The 14293-nt window shown below is 44.7% G+C and overlaps 1 protein-coding gene across 4 annotated transcripts in view; it reads right to left on the bottom strand.

Annotated features, from left to right (window-relative positions):
- Positions 1 to 14293, bottom strand: part of RIN2 (Ras and Rab interactor 2) — a 332660-nt gene that overhangs the window by 227413 nt on the left and 90954 nt on the right. Inside the window, exons 1-2 of one of the 4 annotated variants that reach the window (XM_082251628.1) lie at positions 2576 to 2619; positions 2408 to 2491 (exon numbers count right to left, since the gene is read on the bottom strand). In XM_082251628.1, coding sequence (XP_082107754.1) covers positions 2408 to 2449 — 42 coding nt within the window. In that variant the 5' untranslated portion in view covers positions 2450 to 2491; positions 2576 to 2619. Of the gene's footprint in view, positions 1 to 2407; positions 2495 to 2575; positions 2620 to 14293 lie in introns of those variants that run through there. The other 3 variants (XM_082251627.1, XM_082251626.1, XM_082251625.1) reach the window with 3 other exon arrangements.

Here is a 14293-nt window from a genome sequence, read left to right on the forward strand (position 1 = left end):
GACGAAAAACGGATGACAATGGATGAAAAACGGATGAAAAACGGATGACAACTGACAAAAAATGGATGAAAAACGGATGGAAAACGGATACATTTTGATGTGACTGAACTGATGAACTGAACGGACCGTATGTGTGAAAGGGGCCTTAAGCATCAAATATGGACAGTAAAATGTATGCCCCGATGCGGTTGTACAGGCGGGCGCAATTTTAAAGCGTTATATGTTTGATATCTATTTATTCAGCGTAACATGCTCTTTAAATTTTACCAAAAAAGTGGGTTATGTATTGTTTTTTGCATTAAATTTAAAAAAAAAGTTAATTTTTTCCCCAAAAATATGGCATCTGAAAAACTGCTGTGCAAATACAGTGTGACCAAAACAAATTGCAAAACCCACCAATTTATTCTCTAGGGCCTCTGCTTTAAAAAATGTATAATGTCGGGGGTTCTATGATATTTTCTGGAAAAAAATACTGAATGTTACATGTAAACAAACAGTGCCAGAAAAGGCCTGGAGGCCAAGTGGGTGAAGACTCCACTGTCCAGGTAGCCGCATGCAGAAAGTCCTGCGATCTTGCATGATACCGCCAATCATGTGATTATTGCCATCTTAGCAAGCTTACATGACGATAAGTCAAACAGAAGAAGATATTGACCAAATTATTAGGCAACATCCTGTTGTTCCACAAGTGATTGCTGAGATATGCTCCAGTGTTACTCGTCTCTGCCTGTCGCTACATATTACTAATTACAGGATGTGACCCTGACTGTGTATGTGAAGGCTATTCGATAGTTTTTTCGACAAAACTGTCTAAAAAAAAAGACCTCTCCCCCTGAAAATGCAAACTACCTGGCTGTCAAGCCATTCCAATTGCTTCAATAACCATACAGACATTCTGATCTGAGCATGCTTCTTCCAGGTCAGTGGAACATGTTGTGCCCCATCGCCCCTCTCCTTCGTACTACCAGCCTCTTGATGCTGCTAAAGTTGCATTTACCCTGTAGGGGGTACAGTTTAAAGTGTTACTAAACCCAGGAGCCTGCATTCACTATATCTGGTCTCCCACAGTACACAGAACATGGAAATGCAATTATTTTAGTAAATTGAAACTGCTAAATACCTTTTCTCATCAGCAGAATGTAGCAGTTTTGTGACTTCTATCAGTGTCCAGCCGAGCACTGGTTAAAGCTTGTAGGAGGAGTTTTCATTCTCCTCTGACTGTCCCATAAGGCTGCACAGGGCTGCTATTAGAAATAATGGGGCCCTGTACAGCCTACCTGGCAGGTCCCCCCCCCCCCCCCGATTTAGTAAGACAATATTTTCACTAAAAAAACACTAAAATTATTATTACTGGACAAAAACATAACAGGGAACTTGTGAATTAGCCCTTTAAGTTTTTTGTACATTCAAAAAAAAAAAAACTTTTTTTCTTTTTTAAATGTTAAAATTTTTTACAGATATTTTATTTTACAATTTTTTTCAATTATTTATTACAATGTTTAATTATAAGTTTTTTAACAATTTTTTTTTTTTTTTTACAGGACAAGGAAGCCAGCAGCACTGCGGGAGAGGGGGGTCTCGCAGTGAAAGGGGGGCACACAGGAAGGGGGGGGGGGGTGTCAGAAGTATGCAGAACAGGGAGGGGGGATCGGTGCCTGAGAAGCAATAACAGGAACAATGCCCTGTGTCTGTGTCTCTCCCTGCAGCAGGCGAAAGCCGGCAGGAGGGGGAGAGACTGGCTTTCAGCTGCTGCAGAGAGCTGCACAGGGCTTCCTTCTGTAATTGTGCCTCCTTCCCGACTGCACTGATTCCCCATGCTGTTGGGGCCCCCCTGTGTGTCCCTGGACCCCCTACAGGAGGACTGGTGCCCCCCCCCCTATCAGCGGCCCTGAGGCTGCATGACCCTAGACCCTCTGTCTGGACAGTGCTGATTGGCCCTGGACTCTCTAGCAATACACACCAAACTAAGCATGTGCAGCCTGTCCCCTAACCTCTGTTCTATCAGGAGATAGATTGGGGATTAAGGACTGTTGAAGAAGGGGAGGATTCAAACAGCCTTTTTACACAATGCAGAGGATTAACCCCTTAGGTTCCACAGTGAGCATAACAAGCATGCTTTACTGCATATACAGACTGATTTTACTGTTGTGGGTTTAGTAACACTTCTATAACCCCTATAATTCCCCATTTCTAATTATTCAGTGAAATAATTTAACCCAAAAACAAAATCCGATGGCAATGAAAGAACAACAAGTGAGGTCTACAAAAAAAGAGCAGAAAGCCTTACCGGATCGGTTCATCGCAGCGAGCCGGTGTTGCCGGAGCAGCTGACAGCTTCGCCTGTGTGAGACTTCTGTACGCCAGCTGCTCATTCACAAGAAGTACACAACGCCAGAATTCCTCTTACCTTAAAGAAGCTCTCCCCCGGCCAGCACACTTCCATTGTCATCCGGGCAGTCTTGTTCTGGACGGCTCCTCTGTTTTCCCAGCTCTTCTAAGAAGAAAGACATGTTAATGGTTAGCGTAGTCTGTAGGAAATTCCTCTGCAAGCCACAGAATCCGTCACAACACGCACCCTGCCAAGATCTTTTCCGTCAACAGTGCCCGGCTACTTCTTCCCTAGCTCAGCCCCTTCTAGCCCATCGCATGCCTGCTTCCTAGCACCCCCTCTTTACAAATGAGTGGTCAGTGACTGGCGTTGGAAGACTTTACTTCTCCCCCCTAGTGAGAGAGAGCAACTGTTGTGTTCAAGTGTCCTTGTCCCCGGAGAGATCAGACTTCAGGCACTAAGACAGGAGGCACTGACAGCAATGGATGAGTTAATTCACCCTGCCCAGCTGGAATAACACCATTCCCCGGCACTCTCTGTGCCGACCTGCCAGGTGGATCTGCTACTGATTGTGAAGAAAGTCTTCCAGTTAGCTATTAACTCTTAACATATGGACTTAAGAGGCCGCTAGAACGGGAAAACATTCTCCTTCAAACGAAAAGACATCCCTACTGTCTGAATGTAGGTTGGGCAGGAACCTTTGATGTATTCTGCAGAATTTTCTATAGACGTTATGTCTGCTGGTGAGATCATACTCTACTGACACTGTCAATTCACCTTCCTGCTGGGGAGATTAGAGAAGGAACAGACAGAAGAGAAAGTTCACCTGCTGCGGTCATTTAGGGCTCATGCACACGGGCATAAAAATGCCACTGCGAAGGGCGTCTGCTATTGTTTTATTTTTTTTTTTAGCGCACTGTATTTTATTTATAATAGCCATGTACATGAAACAGACGATTTAGGCAGCTTACACACGATACTCCTGTTAGAGCATCTACGTTTTCTAGCGTAATTGTAATGCGCACATTTTCGCGCAAATGCGCGTAATTGCACGTAAATTTATTCTAGCGTTCTGGATATTCAATTGACATTTTGGGTCATTTGAGCGCATTCGCGCGTTTTTGCACGCATCAGGCGCAAATTACTGACCAAAAATGCAGATTTTTCTATTTTGTTCTTACTGAAGAATACGCGGCGCTCATGTACGCGGCTGTGAGCATAGGCACATTAAGAATGAATGGGCTCTATTTTAGCTCAGAAAAAAAAAAACGCTGTACTGAGCATTTTTAAGCTGCAGTGTGCAAGAGGCCTTATGCGTGCATTGCATGCAGCGTCCAGGGGTATAAAACATGCACTCAGAGTAAAGGTAAGCAGTTGTTTTACTAAAGGAGCACCGAATAGAAATTTTGGTGCCGAAACTGAAAATTCAGGATGCACTTGGGCGAAACTGAAATCGACAGTTTTTTTTTATATATATATTTTTATATATTGTATCATATTCGACTTTTTAATTAATATTATGAATTTACTGGCGGCCATATCGGCACTTGCGCCATGGAAGCTTAAAGCAGAGTTCCACCCAAAAGTGGAACTTCGGCTCATTTGCTTCCTCCCCCCTCTGGTGCCACATTTGGCTCCTTTCAGGGGGGAGGGGGGGGGGGGGAACGGGTACCTGTTTTTGACCAGTACCCTTCCCAACTTCGGGGATACAGCGGAAGTTTGGCCCCCTCCTCCTCCCCCCGCCACTGAGCCAATCCGCATGCGCAGTAGGGACCCGCCCCTGAAGCCGCAAGGCTTCACTGCTGGGTTCCCTTACAGGCAATGGCGGCAGCAGCACCTAACAGCCAATGGAAACATCAGCTGTGATGCCGACATCGCTGGACTCCAGCTACACTATGCAAATTCAGCCATGCAGACTGTATGACTGAATTTGCATCGCATTCGGACACAACTCGCACAGGACCTTTTTTTGGGTACGCACCGGAATCGGATCGCATGGGTGTTCACACCTATGCGATCCGATTCATGTCTGAGCTGACAGTTCGATATGCGAACTGATCTGAGGGTGTCGTTAATTTTGTATTGACATCCCCAGTGATTCGCACATGCCATTGTGAACTGCCTGTGAGTTGAATGCAATGTGGGAACCCGCAGTGGATTCACAGGGTTCCCGCATCGCATATGTGTAAACCGAGACTAAGGCTTCTTTCACACGGCCGCTCCGGATTTATTCTCCGCTGCGGGACTTTTTTTTTTTTTTTTTTCACGGAGCGGATGACACTTGTGTCATCCGCTCCGTATGTCCGCATATCATCCCATCCGTTTGCGGATGATATGCGGACATAATGTATGTCTATGGGCATTGCGGATGTCAGCGGACGACACCGCTGACATCCGATTTTGCTTCCTTTCCGTTTTTTTGAACGGATGAAAAAATAGGGTTCTGTTCCGTTCCAAAAAACGGAACAGACCTGAAAGGAAGAAAATCGGATGTCAGAGGACCGGAGTTGAGAAACACTGCTCTAGGGTATGGTAAAAGCACTTTTACTTGTCAGACACCACTCTGGTAGTGGACTTACCCTTGGCATCCTTACATCCAATGCAGGTCTATAGTGCTTTGATGACCAGTGGTCTAGGGTATGCTTGCCTTTATCTGGCACTTGGGGCACTATTCCTCCAACTGATATAAGACACTATTCCTCCTACTGACACCAACAAAAGGGGCATAATTCCTACCACTGACACCAAAAACGGGGCGCTATTCCTCCCCCTAAACTCAAAGATGGGGCACGGTTTACTCACACTGATGCCAGGACAATGTCTACCCCAACTGCCCACTGTCCGGCCCTCCCTAAACTCTGAAGGACAGTAAACTAGCCCTTTGTTCAGAGAGTTTGGAGACCCCTGCCCTAGACATAAAGCTGCATTTTACTCTTGCAGTGTTGGACAATTCCTGCTACAAGGGAGAACTTTTATTTTTGGGGAGTTGGGCTTTAAAAATTACAGTTGCTGCCTAACTATTGAGGTTTTCTTTGATAGTTAATGTGGTTGGCTCCAAAAATCATGCTGCCTCCTGGATTGGGCAAACTCCGGTATTCCTTATTTGTCCACCCTGGCTGTAGACAATCCCAGATCATAAAAGACATTGATGACAAGACATCAATGAGGATGGATTTTTCGCAGCCAATTGCCATTGCTTTCACTGCTGAGAGATGCAGTTACCAGCTAATCCCCCCCCCCCCCCAATGAAAACAAATTCTTGTGCCATTTTTATTATTATACAGGATTTATATAGCGCCAACAGTGTGCGCAGCGTTTTACAATGTTAGGGCAAACAGTACACTTACAATACAATTCAATAAAGGAGGAAGCAGAGGGCCCTGCTCCTCAAAGCTTACAATCTGATGGCCAGATCTTGTATGATCGGCTGACAGATTGTCAATCTCTACATTTTTTGGTGCCCACACACCCAACCGTATAAATTATTTTAAAAACTGAATTAGTAAGGACAGTAGAAATCTAGGACTCTGCCATTAGCAGCAACTAAATTCCATCCAGAAAACAGCATGGACAAGTGGAAGTGGAAAGCATATGACGATCGCAGACATGACTAGGCATGATGGGAATTGTAGTTCCTGAACAACTGGAGAGCCATAGTCTAGAACAGGGATCCTCAAACTTCAGCCCTCCAGCTGTTGTCGAACTACACATCCCATGAGGCATTGTAAAACTCTGACATTCACAGACATGACTAGGGATGATGGGAATTGTAGTTCCTGAACAACTGGAGAGCCATAGTTTGAAGACCCCTAGTCTAGAAGCATTGAGCTAATGCTACTGCTGAGCTCCAGGCACCGTTTTACGGGAGCTATATCTCAGACAGCATGGAGAGAAGGGTCATTAACAAATGACATTGACCTTCCACTGTATTTTCCAGAGATATTTCACCCAGCTCTCCTTTAAGACACAATTACAAGAAATTATGGCCACAGAACACACTTATTTTTCTGCACACATGGATTTTCGTTTTGTGACCATTTTCTTTACAATGGAAACAATCAATCAAGCAACGTACTTCATTTATGGGTTTATCCCTGGGGGCACCCAGATGAATATATTGTTACAAGTTTCGGTGGCAGGATGATGTAGTTGAGGATTCATCTACGGCAAGCTAAGGGTCACTAACCTAAAACATGTTCTTGCCTTATTAGTGTCAAGGTAAATGGAATTCATATGCTACACACATTTCTCACTTTTTATACCCAAAAGCAAACTCTAGTGTTGTGTCCCTCCGATTCGGCCTAATTCTTCCACAATGCCAAGTTAGAAAGGACTAAGCTCTGATTCACGCCAGTGCGATTTGTCATGCGATTTCACAGTTCAAAATCACATGACAAGTCGCACCCATTGCCATCAATGGAACCGGTCAAATCATTGCGACTACTATTTTGCGACTTCTGTTAAATAAAGATCGCAAAATGCAATGAAACCCAAGGTCCAAATCGCAATGATCTGTGGCTTTTTAAATCCTGAAGTAGTGCGATTTCAAAGCCGCACTGGTGTGAACCAGGGCTTAGGGACAGATTTTTAAAGCAGTGGGTGTGACATTTACCAAATCTTTCATTGCTAGAAAATCTTCCTGGTAAAAATTTTTAAATATTAAGTAAGCACAATATCGCATTCACTGCTATATAAATATGCTCCTTATGGGGGAGATTTACAAAAATTGGAGAGTGGAAAATCTGATGCAGCTGTGCATGGTAGCCAATCGGCTTTCAGGATTTCACACACTCCATTTAAAGTCCTAGCCTAGTGCTTTTTGTATTTTACAGATTTGCACTGCATAGGAAACCATGGTAAATGGACTGTAGTGCATTTCTGCAAAAAGCACTAAAAATACATACCGTATATACTCGAGTATAAGCCGAGATTTTCAGCATGTTTTTTCATGCTGAAAATGCCCCCCCTCGGCTTATACTTGAGTCACTGTCTTTTTAAAAATGGCGCCGCCCGGCGCCGTGTCACCACGCATGTGCCGCATGCCCGGGAATAGCCGAACGTGTACGGGCTTTCCCGAGCACCGGCGGCGCATTCACGGTGACGTATTGGCGCCGGGCGGCGCGATTTTTAAATCAAAGGCGCCTCACCGAAAGGTAAGTGAGACTCCTCCACAGCCCCTGCATTTCCTCATGCAGTGCTGCAGGCATGGTACAGGAAATTCTTCTGTACCATGCCCGCAGCACTGCATCTCCTGTGCCATGCCTGTACATACTGTGCCATGCCTATACCTACTGTTCTATGCCTGTACCTGCTGTGCCATGCCTGCACATACTGTGCCATGCCTATATCATCACCTGCCTATACCATCACCTGTGCCATGACCTGTGACATGACCTGTGCCAGGTCTGTACCATGACCTGTACCATGCCTATACCATGACCTGTGCCATGCCCTTACCATGACCTGTGCCATGCCTATACCATGACCTGTGCCATCTCCTGTACCATGACCTGTGCCATCTCCTGTACCATGACCTGTGCCATCTCCTGTACCATGACCTGTGCCATCTCCTGTACCATGCCTGTACCATGACCTGTGCCATGCCCTTACCATGACCTGTGCCATCTCCTGTACCATGCCCGCAGTCCCTGTTTTCTGTCTCGTGGTGGTCCAGTTGGGTCAAGAAGCTGCTGCATTTCCCACCCTAGGCTTATACTCGAGTCACTAAGTTTTCCCACTTTTTTGTGGTAAAATGAGGGGCCTCGGCTTATATTCGGGTGACGGGTCGACTTATACTCGAGTATATACGGTAGATGTGAATCGGCCTTTTTCCAATCCTCTTTCTTTTGGGTAAACTTCTGAGCAATGAAGTCTGGCACAGGTGCAGGAGAGCCATTCCCGAACACAATGGGGCCGGAGTGCAAAGGTCGATACGAAACACTGCCTTTCAACAAAGCTCCGCCTGCCTTTATTTGTATTAAATACCCCCTATGTATAAAAGGAGGGATGTGGTTTTGTTTAACTTTCTTAAGAATGTAAAGAATCCCCCCCTGTTAAGTCGGTGACCCCCTCCAAGATCCCATTTCAAAGTGTGCAGGACTTGTCATAGAATACACTGCACCTGGAGCTGTCCCAGCCAAGCAGTGAAAGTATGGGCTGATAGAACAGATCAGCAGTTATCCTGACCGCACCTCGCATATGAATCAGATCGGATTAGAATAAGTTATATGGGTTCAGATGTGAACTCATAATGGAACAGAGCCAAGTTATTCCGTTTAAGCCGTTTTATTTTTTTTTATATCTGTGCAGTTATGTAATCCACATCCAAAATCCAAGCATAATATTATCCTTCTGAGACGTGCAAATTCCACTGCTGTGCAACCCGAATCTGGACGGCATTGGATTTCATCTGCTAATGTTTCTTTCTGCTCAGTACATCTAAGGTGATGTTTACACTTACAGTCGGGGGTGGTAAAAACAGGCGGTTGAGCCTTGTTTGTACCACCGCTCAATCTCACCTCCTTAAAAGTGATACTAAACACACACAGTGTTAACTTTCCATCGTCCCTTCTCTTTCTGTACATGGATGACGGCACTGTAATTATTTAACCACTTCTGGACCGGAAGAGTTTCCCCCAGGCCATTTTTTGCGATTCAGCACTGCGTTACTTTTTTTTTTTTAAATCTTAATTATCATTATACAGTTAACAATCATTATAACATTTGTCATCCATAAAGCAATATAATATAGCATTTTAGTTACTAACACTAGCACGTTTACTCCTCTATCACAAAAACAATGATTGCTTATATCACAATAGTCACAAAAATCTATTTTCTTTATTTTTTAATTAGGGAATAAATAACAAAGCATAACAAACAACAAAAAAACTGCATTACTTTAACTGACAATTGCGCGGTCGTGTAAAGCTGTACCCAAATGAAATTGATGTCCTTTTTTTCCCCACAAATAAAGCTTTCTTTTGGTTGCATTTGATTACCTGTGTGATTTTTATATTTTGTGCTATAAATAAAAAAAGAGCGACAAAAGAAAAAAACAATATTTTCTTTCACTTTCTGCTATATAACATTCCCAAAAAAAAAATAAATAAAATAAAAATCAAATTTTTTCATCATTTTAGGCCAATTTGTTTTCTGCTACATATTTTTTGGTTAAAAAAAAAAAATCCCAGTAAGTGTATTTTGATTGGTTTGTGCAAAAGTTATCGTGTCTACAAACTAGAGGAAAGATTTGTCATTTTTATTTATTTTTTTTTACTAGTAATGGCGGCAATCAGCGATTTTTTTAGCGGGACTGCGACATTGCGGCGGACAGATCGGACATCTGACATTTTTGACACTTTTGGGGGTAACCAGTGACATTACTACATTAATCCGTGCTAAAAAAAATATGCAGGGACTGTAATGACACTGGCAGGGAAGGGGTTAACCCAGGGGCGATCAAAGGATTAAATGTGGAGCCTAGGGGGTGCTTTCTAACTGTGTGGGGGATGGGCTTATGGAATGAACACGCATTGATTCCGGAGAGAACAACAGTCTGCTGTGTTTACAACAGCAGACCGCCATTCTCTCTTTACGGGGAGCAAACGCGGGTGCCCCGCTGGCACCCCCCAGGATCGCTCCCGCGAACTGCCGTACAGGTACGGCGATTCGTGGGAACCTGCCGCCGTATATAGGTGGCGGCTGTTCAGCAAGTCGTTAAATTAAAAAAAAAAAAGCAAAGGACGTTATTTTAAGACAACACAGTAAGAAACAATTTCATGAAAAGTAGATTACAGGGCTGGTAAAGTAATACTAAACACACACTGTTTCATTTATGTTGTCCCTTCTATTTCTGTATGGGGATGATGCCACTGCAATTAATTAAAAAAAAAAAACATCTAAGTACCTTTTTCCTAATCAATATACAGCTGTCACATGACCCAAATATTTCCCAGCCTGTATACTTGGAGACATAAGCTGGAGGAGCTTCTAGCCCTCTGCTGCTGGTCACATGGTCAAAATAAAATAAAAAAAAAACAGATTTGGAATACAGAGCAAAAAGTATTAATTATTATCAATAAAGTTTTTAATTGTCATACAAGTATATATTTGAAATTGAACCTTATATTTTAGCGATAACAGGGTGTGAGCAGATTTCTGCCAGTCACAGGCTGTGTCACGCCCCTCCAGCCTATATCTTAAAATAAGAGGGAGGTGAAGCCTTCATCAGTCTACATGTAATATCCCACCCCCCCCCCCCCATTTTTTTTAGCTGGTTAGTAGACAGAGGAGGGAGGGAGGAAGTGTGCTGTCATTTATCACTGTGTATATGCCCACACGTTTGACTATCTTTAGTCACATGGGCTGCTCAGATGTGATAGGGAGGAAAAACTCAGCATAGAAACTCACTGACAACTGAGCATGTGCAGAGTTGCTACCACAGCTGCAAAATCCCTAGCTGAATTAGGGACATGAACATAAGTTGGAGATTGGTCCTGCTGCTCTCTACCAAGATTTTTGCAATCTTTATTAGATTTTAGCAATAACCTATTGTGGGTGGATTTCTGCCAGTCACAGGCTGGGTTACCCCTCTCCAGCCTGTTTCTTAGAATAAGAGGGAGGTAAAGCCTCCATCAATCTACTTGTAATATTCCACCCCCATTGTGTTTAGCTGGTTGGAAATTCATTAAAAACTAAGCATGTGCAGACTTGCCACCACAGCTGCAAAACCCCAAGCTGAATTAGCGGCATGAACAGAAGGGGGAGATAGAGAACAGCAGGATCAAAAAGGATTTTTTTTAGAATACAGAAAACAAATCTCAGTGACAGGGTGAGTATGAACAGCATATAATAAACCTATTCAAGCAAATGGGGCCACACCACAACCTCCTTATAACCACATGCAATGCACAGAGCTGATATCAGACTTTTAGAGGTTAAAACAGGTAGGGAGGAGTCAAGAATTTTCACTATGTCAAATGTCCTCTGAAAAGTGACCCACTGCAGATCACTCTTTGGAGGGCAGTGCATGTGTCAAGGAGCCCTAACAGGAGATAGAACTTAGATTAGTGGTTATGTAAAATAGGAGTGCCCATACACGCAGATTTTTGGCCAGATTAGGGTTGTTTAAAGTGGATGTAAATCCTTGCATATACCCAGTGAAGGAACGTTTCTCAAGTGATAAACAGAGATGATACAAATCCTGCTACAAGTTCTTCTCTACATCCCTTCAAAGTACAGAATTTATAACGCTTGTCTGAGCTGTCAGAAACAAAAGGGGCAGAGAGCTGATATTACACACTGCAGAACTCCGTGAGGAAAGCTCTGACAGCTAAAGGGAAGGGGAGGGGACACCCCGGACACCCCCCCCCCTTCCACACAACATAACATAACACCGGAACAGAGCTGAGGCTATCAATCACAGGCTGTGTGCTAGAGCTCCCTCCCTTGTCACCATTTTTCTCTTGGTGTCAGGAAAACTTGTCAGAAATGACTCATGCTGATAGAGGAATGAAGCAGCAGACAGAAATGACACTTCGTGTTCTTATAGTGGTGTTTCAGCTGGGGAAAAAAAAAAAATAAATAAATTATAAAATCAGCAGTTACAAAAACTGTAGCTGCTGACTTAAAGAGGAAGTAAACCCTCCTCAGGAAGTTGTACCTATAGGTAAGCCTATATTAAGGCTTACCTATAGGTACTGTAAATATCTCCTAAACATGCACCGTTTAGGAGATATTTACCTGTAATGCAGCCAGTGACGTCACTGGCGCATGCGCTCTGAAGGAACGGCTGATCGTGCCGTTCCTTCAGAGCCCCGTGCCGTGACCGTCGGCTCCCGCGCGCGTGCGCGGGAGTGACGTCACCGCGGCTCCGGCCAATCAGATGGCCGGATGCCGCGATCCCGGAAGACGGACGACTATACATGTCGCCCGTCATACAGGTAAGCGGACGGCACGGCGGGGGCTCGTTCTAAGGTAAGTATTTCATAATGAGCTAGTATGCGATGCATACTAGCTCATTATGGGTTTCTCTTTCAGGATGTAAAGAAGAGAAAAAAAAAATTTCTCGGTGTACAACCTCTTTAATATAAAGACACTTACCTGTCCAGGGAGCCCGCAATATCGGCACCCCAGCCGATTTTCAGGTCGGCTGCCAGGTGCTGTTGCCGCCATTCGTTGTAAGGGAAACCGGCAGTGAAGCCTTTCAGCTTCACAGCCGGTTCCCTACTGCGCATGCATGAAGCGCGCTGTGCTTTCTGATTGGGGAAAGGAGGGTCGAATTGTCGAGGGACTGCGCTGTGGCGCCATCTCCCAGAAGTGGCAAAGGGGACCAGTCAAAAAGAGGTACCCGTTCCCCCCTTCCCCCTGAAAAATGCCAAATGTGGCACCGGAGGGGGGGGGGGGGGGAAGGAAGCAAACCCGTCGGAAGTTCCATTTTTGGGTGGAACTCTGCTTTAATTGAGACAAGAACACATTATAGAGGGATATGCTTTGTTCATTATTACTGTCTACTTTAAAATAAAAAAAGCACTGTATTATTATATAGATATATAATTGTGGAAAATTGTGCTGAAGTGAACACATATATCCCTGCACAGAAGTACCACTAGGCAGTACATTGATGTACAACCACTGCGTATTCTGGTCCGTCATCAACTTTGACAGGCTGCTGAGTGCGGGCTGTCAATGGCTCCCACTGCTGCCTCAACCAATAAGGAGGGAGAATCCCTGGACAGCTGAGGCTCTCATGCACATTGCTGGATCACAATGGGGCTCAGGTAAGTGTTAGGGGGGCTAGGAGGATGTTGCACACAGAAGTTTTTTTTTAACTTCATGCATAGAATGCATTCAAAGGTAGAAAAAAGTTCAGCCTTTACAACCACTTTAAAAAAGCACCATTATTAACCAACATACACTATATTGTCAAAAGTATTGGGACTCCGGCCCTTACACGCACATGAACTTTAATGGATTCCCTGTCTTAGTCCGTAGGGTTCAATATTGAGTTGGCCCACCCTTTGCAGCTATAACAGCTTCAACCCTTCCGGGAAAGCTGTCCACAAGGTTTAGAAGTGTGTCTATGGGAATGTTTGGCCATTCTTTCAGAAGCGCATTTGTGAGGTCAGGCTCGCAATCTCCACTCTAATTCATCCCAAAGGTGTTCAGTCAGGTTGAGGTCAGGACTCTGTGCAGGCCAGTCAAGTTCCTCCACCCCAAACTCGCTCATCCATATCTTTATGGCCCTTGCTTTGTGCACTGGTCCAAATCATTTGGTGATGGGGATTATGGTGTGGAATCGTTTTTCAGGGGTTGGACTTGGCCCCTTAGCTCCAGTGAAGGGAACTCTTAGGGCGTCAGCATACCAAGACATTTTGGACAATTCTATGCTCCCAACTTTGTGGGAACAGTTTGGGGATGGCCCCTTCCTGTTCCAACAAGATTGCGCACCAGTGTACAAAGCAAGGTCCATAAAGGACATGGATGAGCGAGTTTGCGGTGGAGGAACTTAACTGGCCTGCACAGAGTCCTGACCTCAACCTGACAGAACACCTTTGGGATGAATTAGAGCAGAGACTGCGAGCCAGGCCTTCCTGTCCAACATCAGTGCCTGACCTCACAAATATGCCTCTGGAAGAATGGTCAAACATTCCCATAGACAAACCTTCTGGACAGCCTTCCCAGAAGAGTTGAAGCTGTTATGGCTGCAAAGGGTGTGCCAACTCAATACTGAACCCTACGGACTAAGACTGGGATTCCATTAACCACCTCCCACCCGGGCCATTGTACATATACGGCCGGGTGGGAGTCTCATCCTTCTGAATGGACGTTCCGGAACGACCTTCAGAAGGAGAGAGATCGAGCCGCCGCGGGCACGCGCAGCGGCGCGATCTCGATGTGCCTGTGTCCCTAGGACACAGAGCAACAAGACTCGGCAGGAGGGCCCTGTGATTGGCCCTCCTG

The sequence above is a fragment of the Pelophylax lessonae genome (genome assembly GCF_965119305.1).
Source record: "Pelophylax lessonae genome assembly, chromosome: 3".
Classification (NCBI taxonomy): Eukaryota; Metazoa; Chordata; class Amphibia; order Anura; family Ranidae; genus Pelophylax; species Pelophylax lessonae.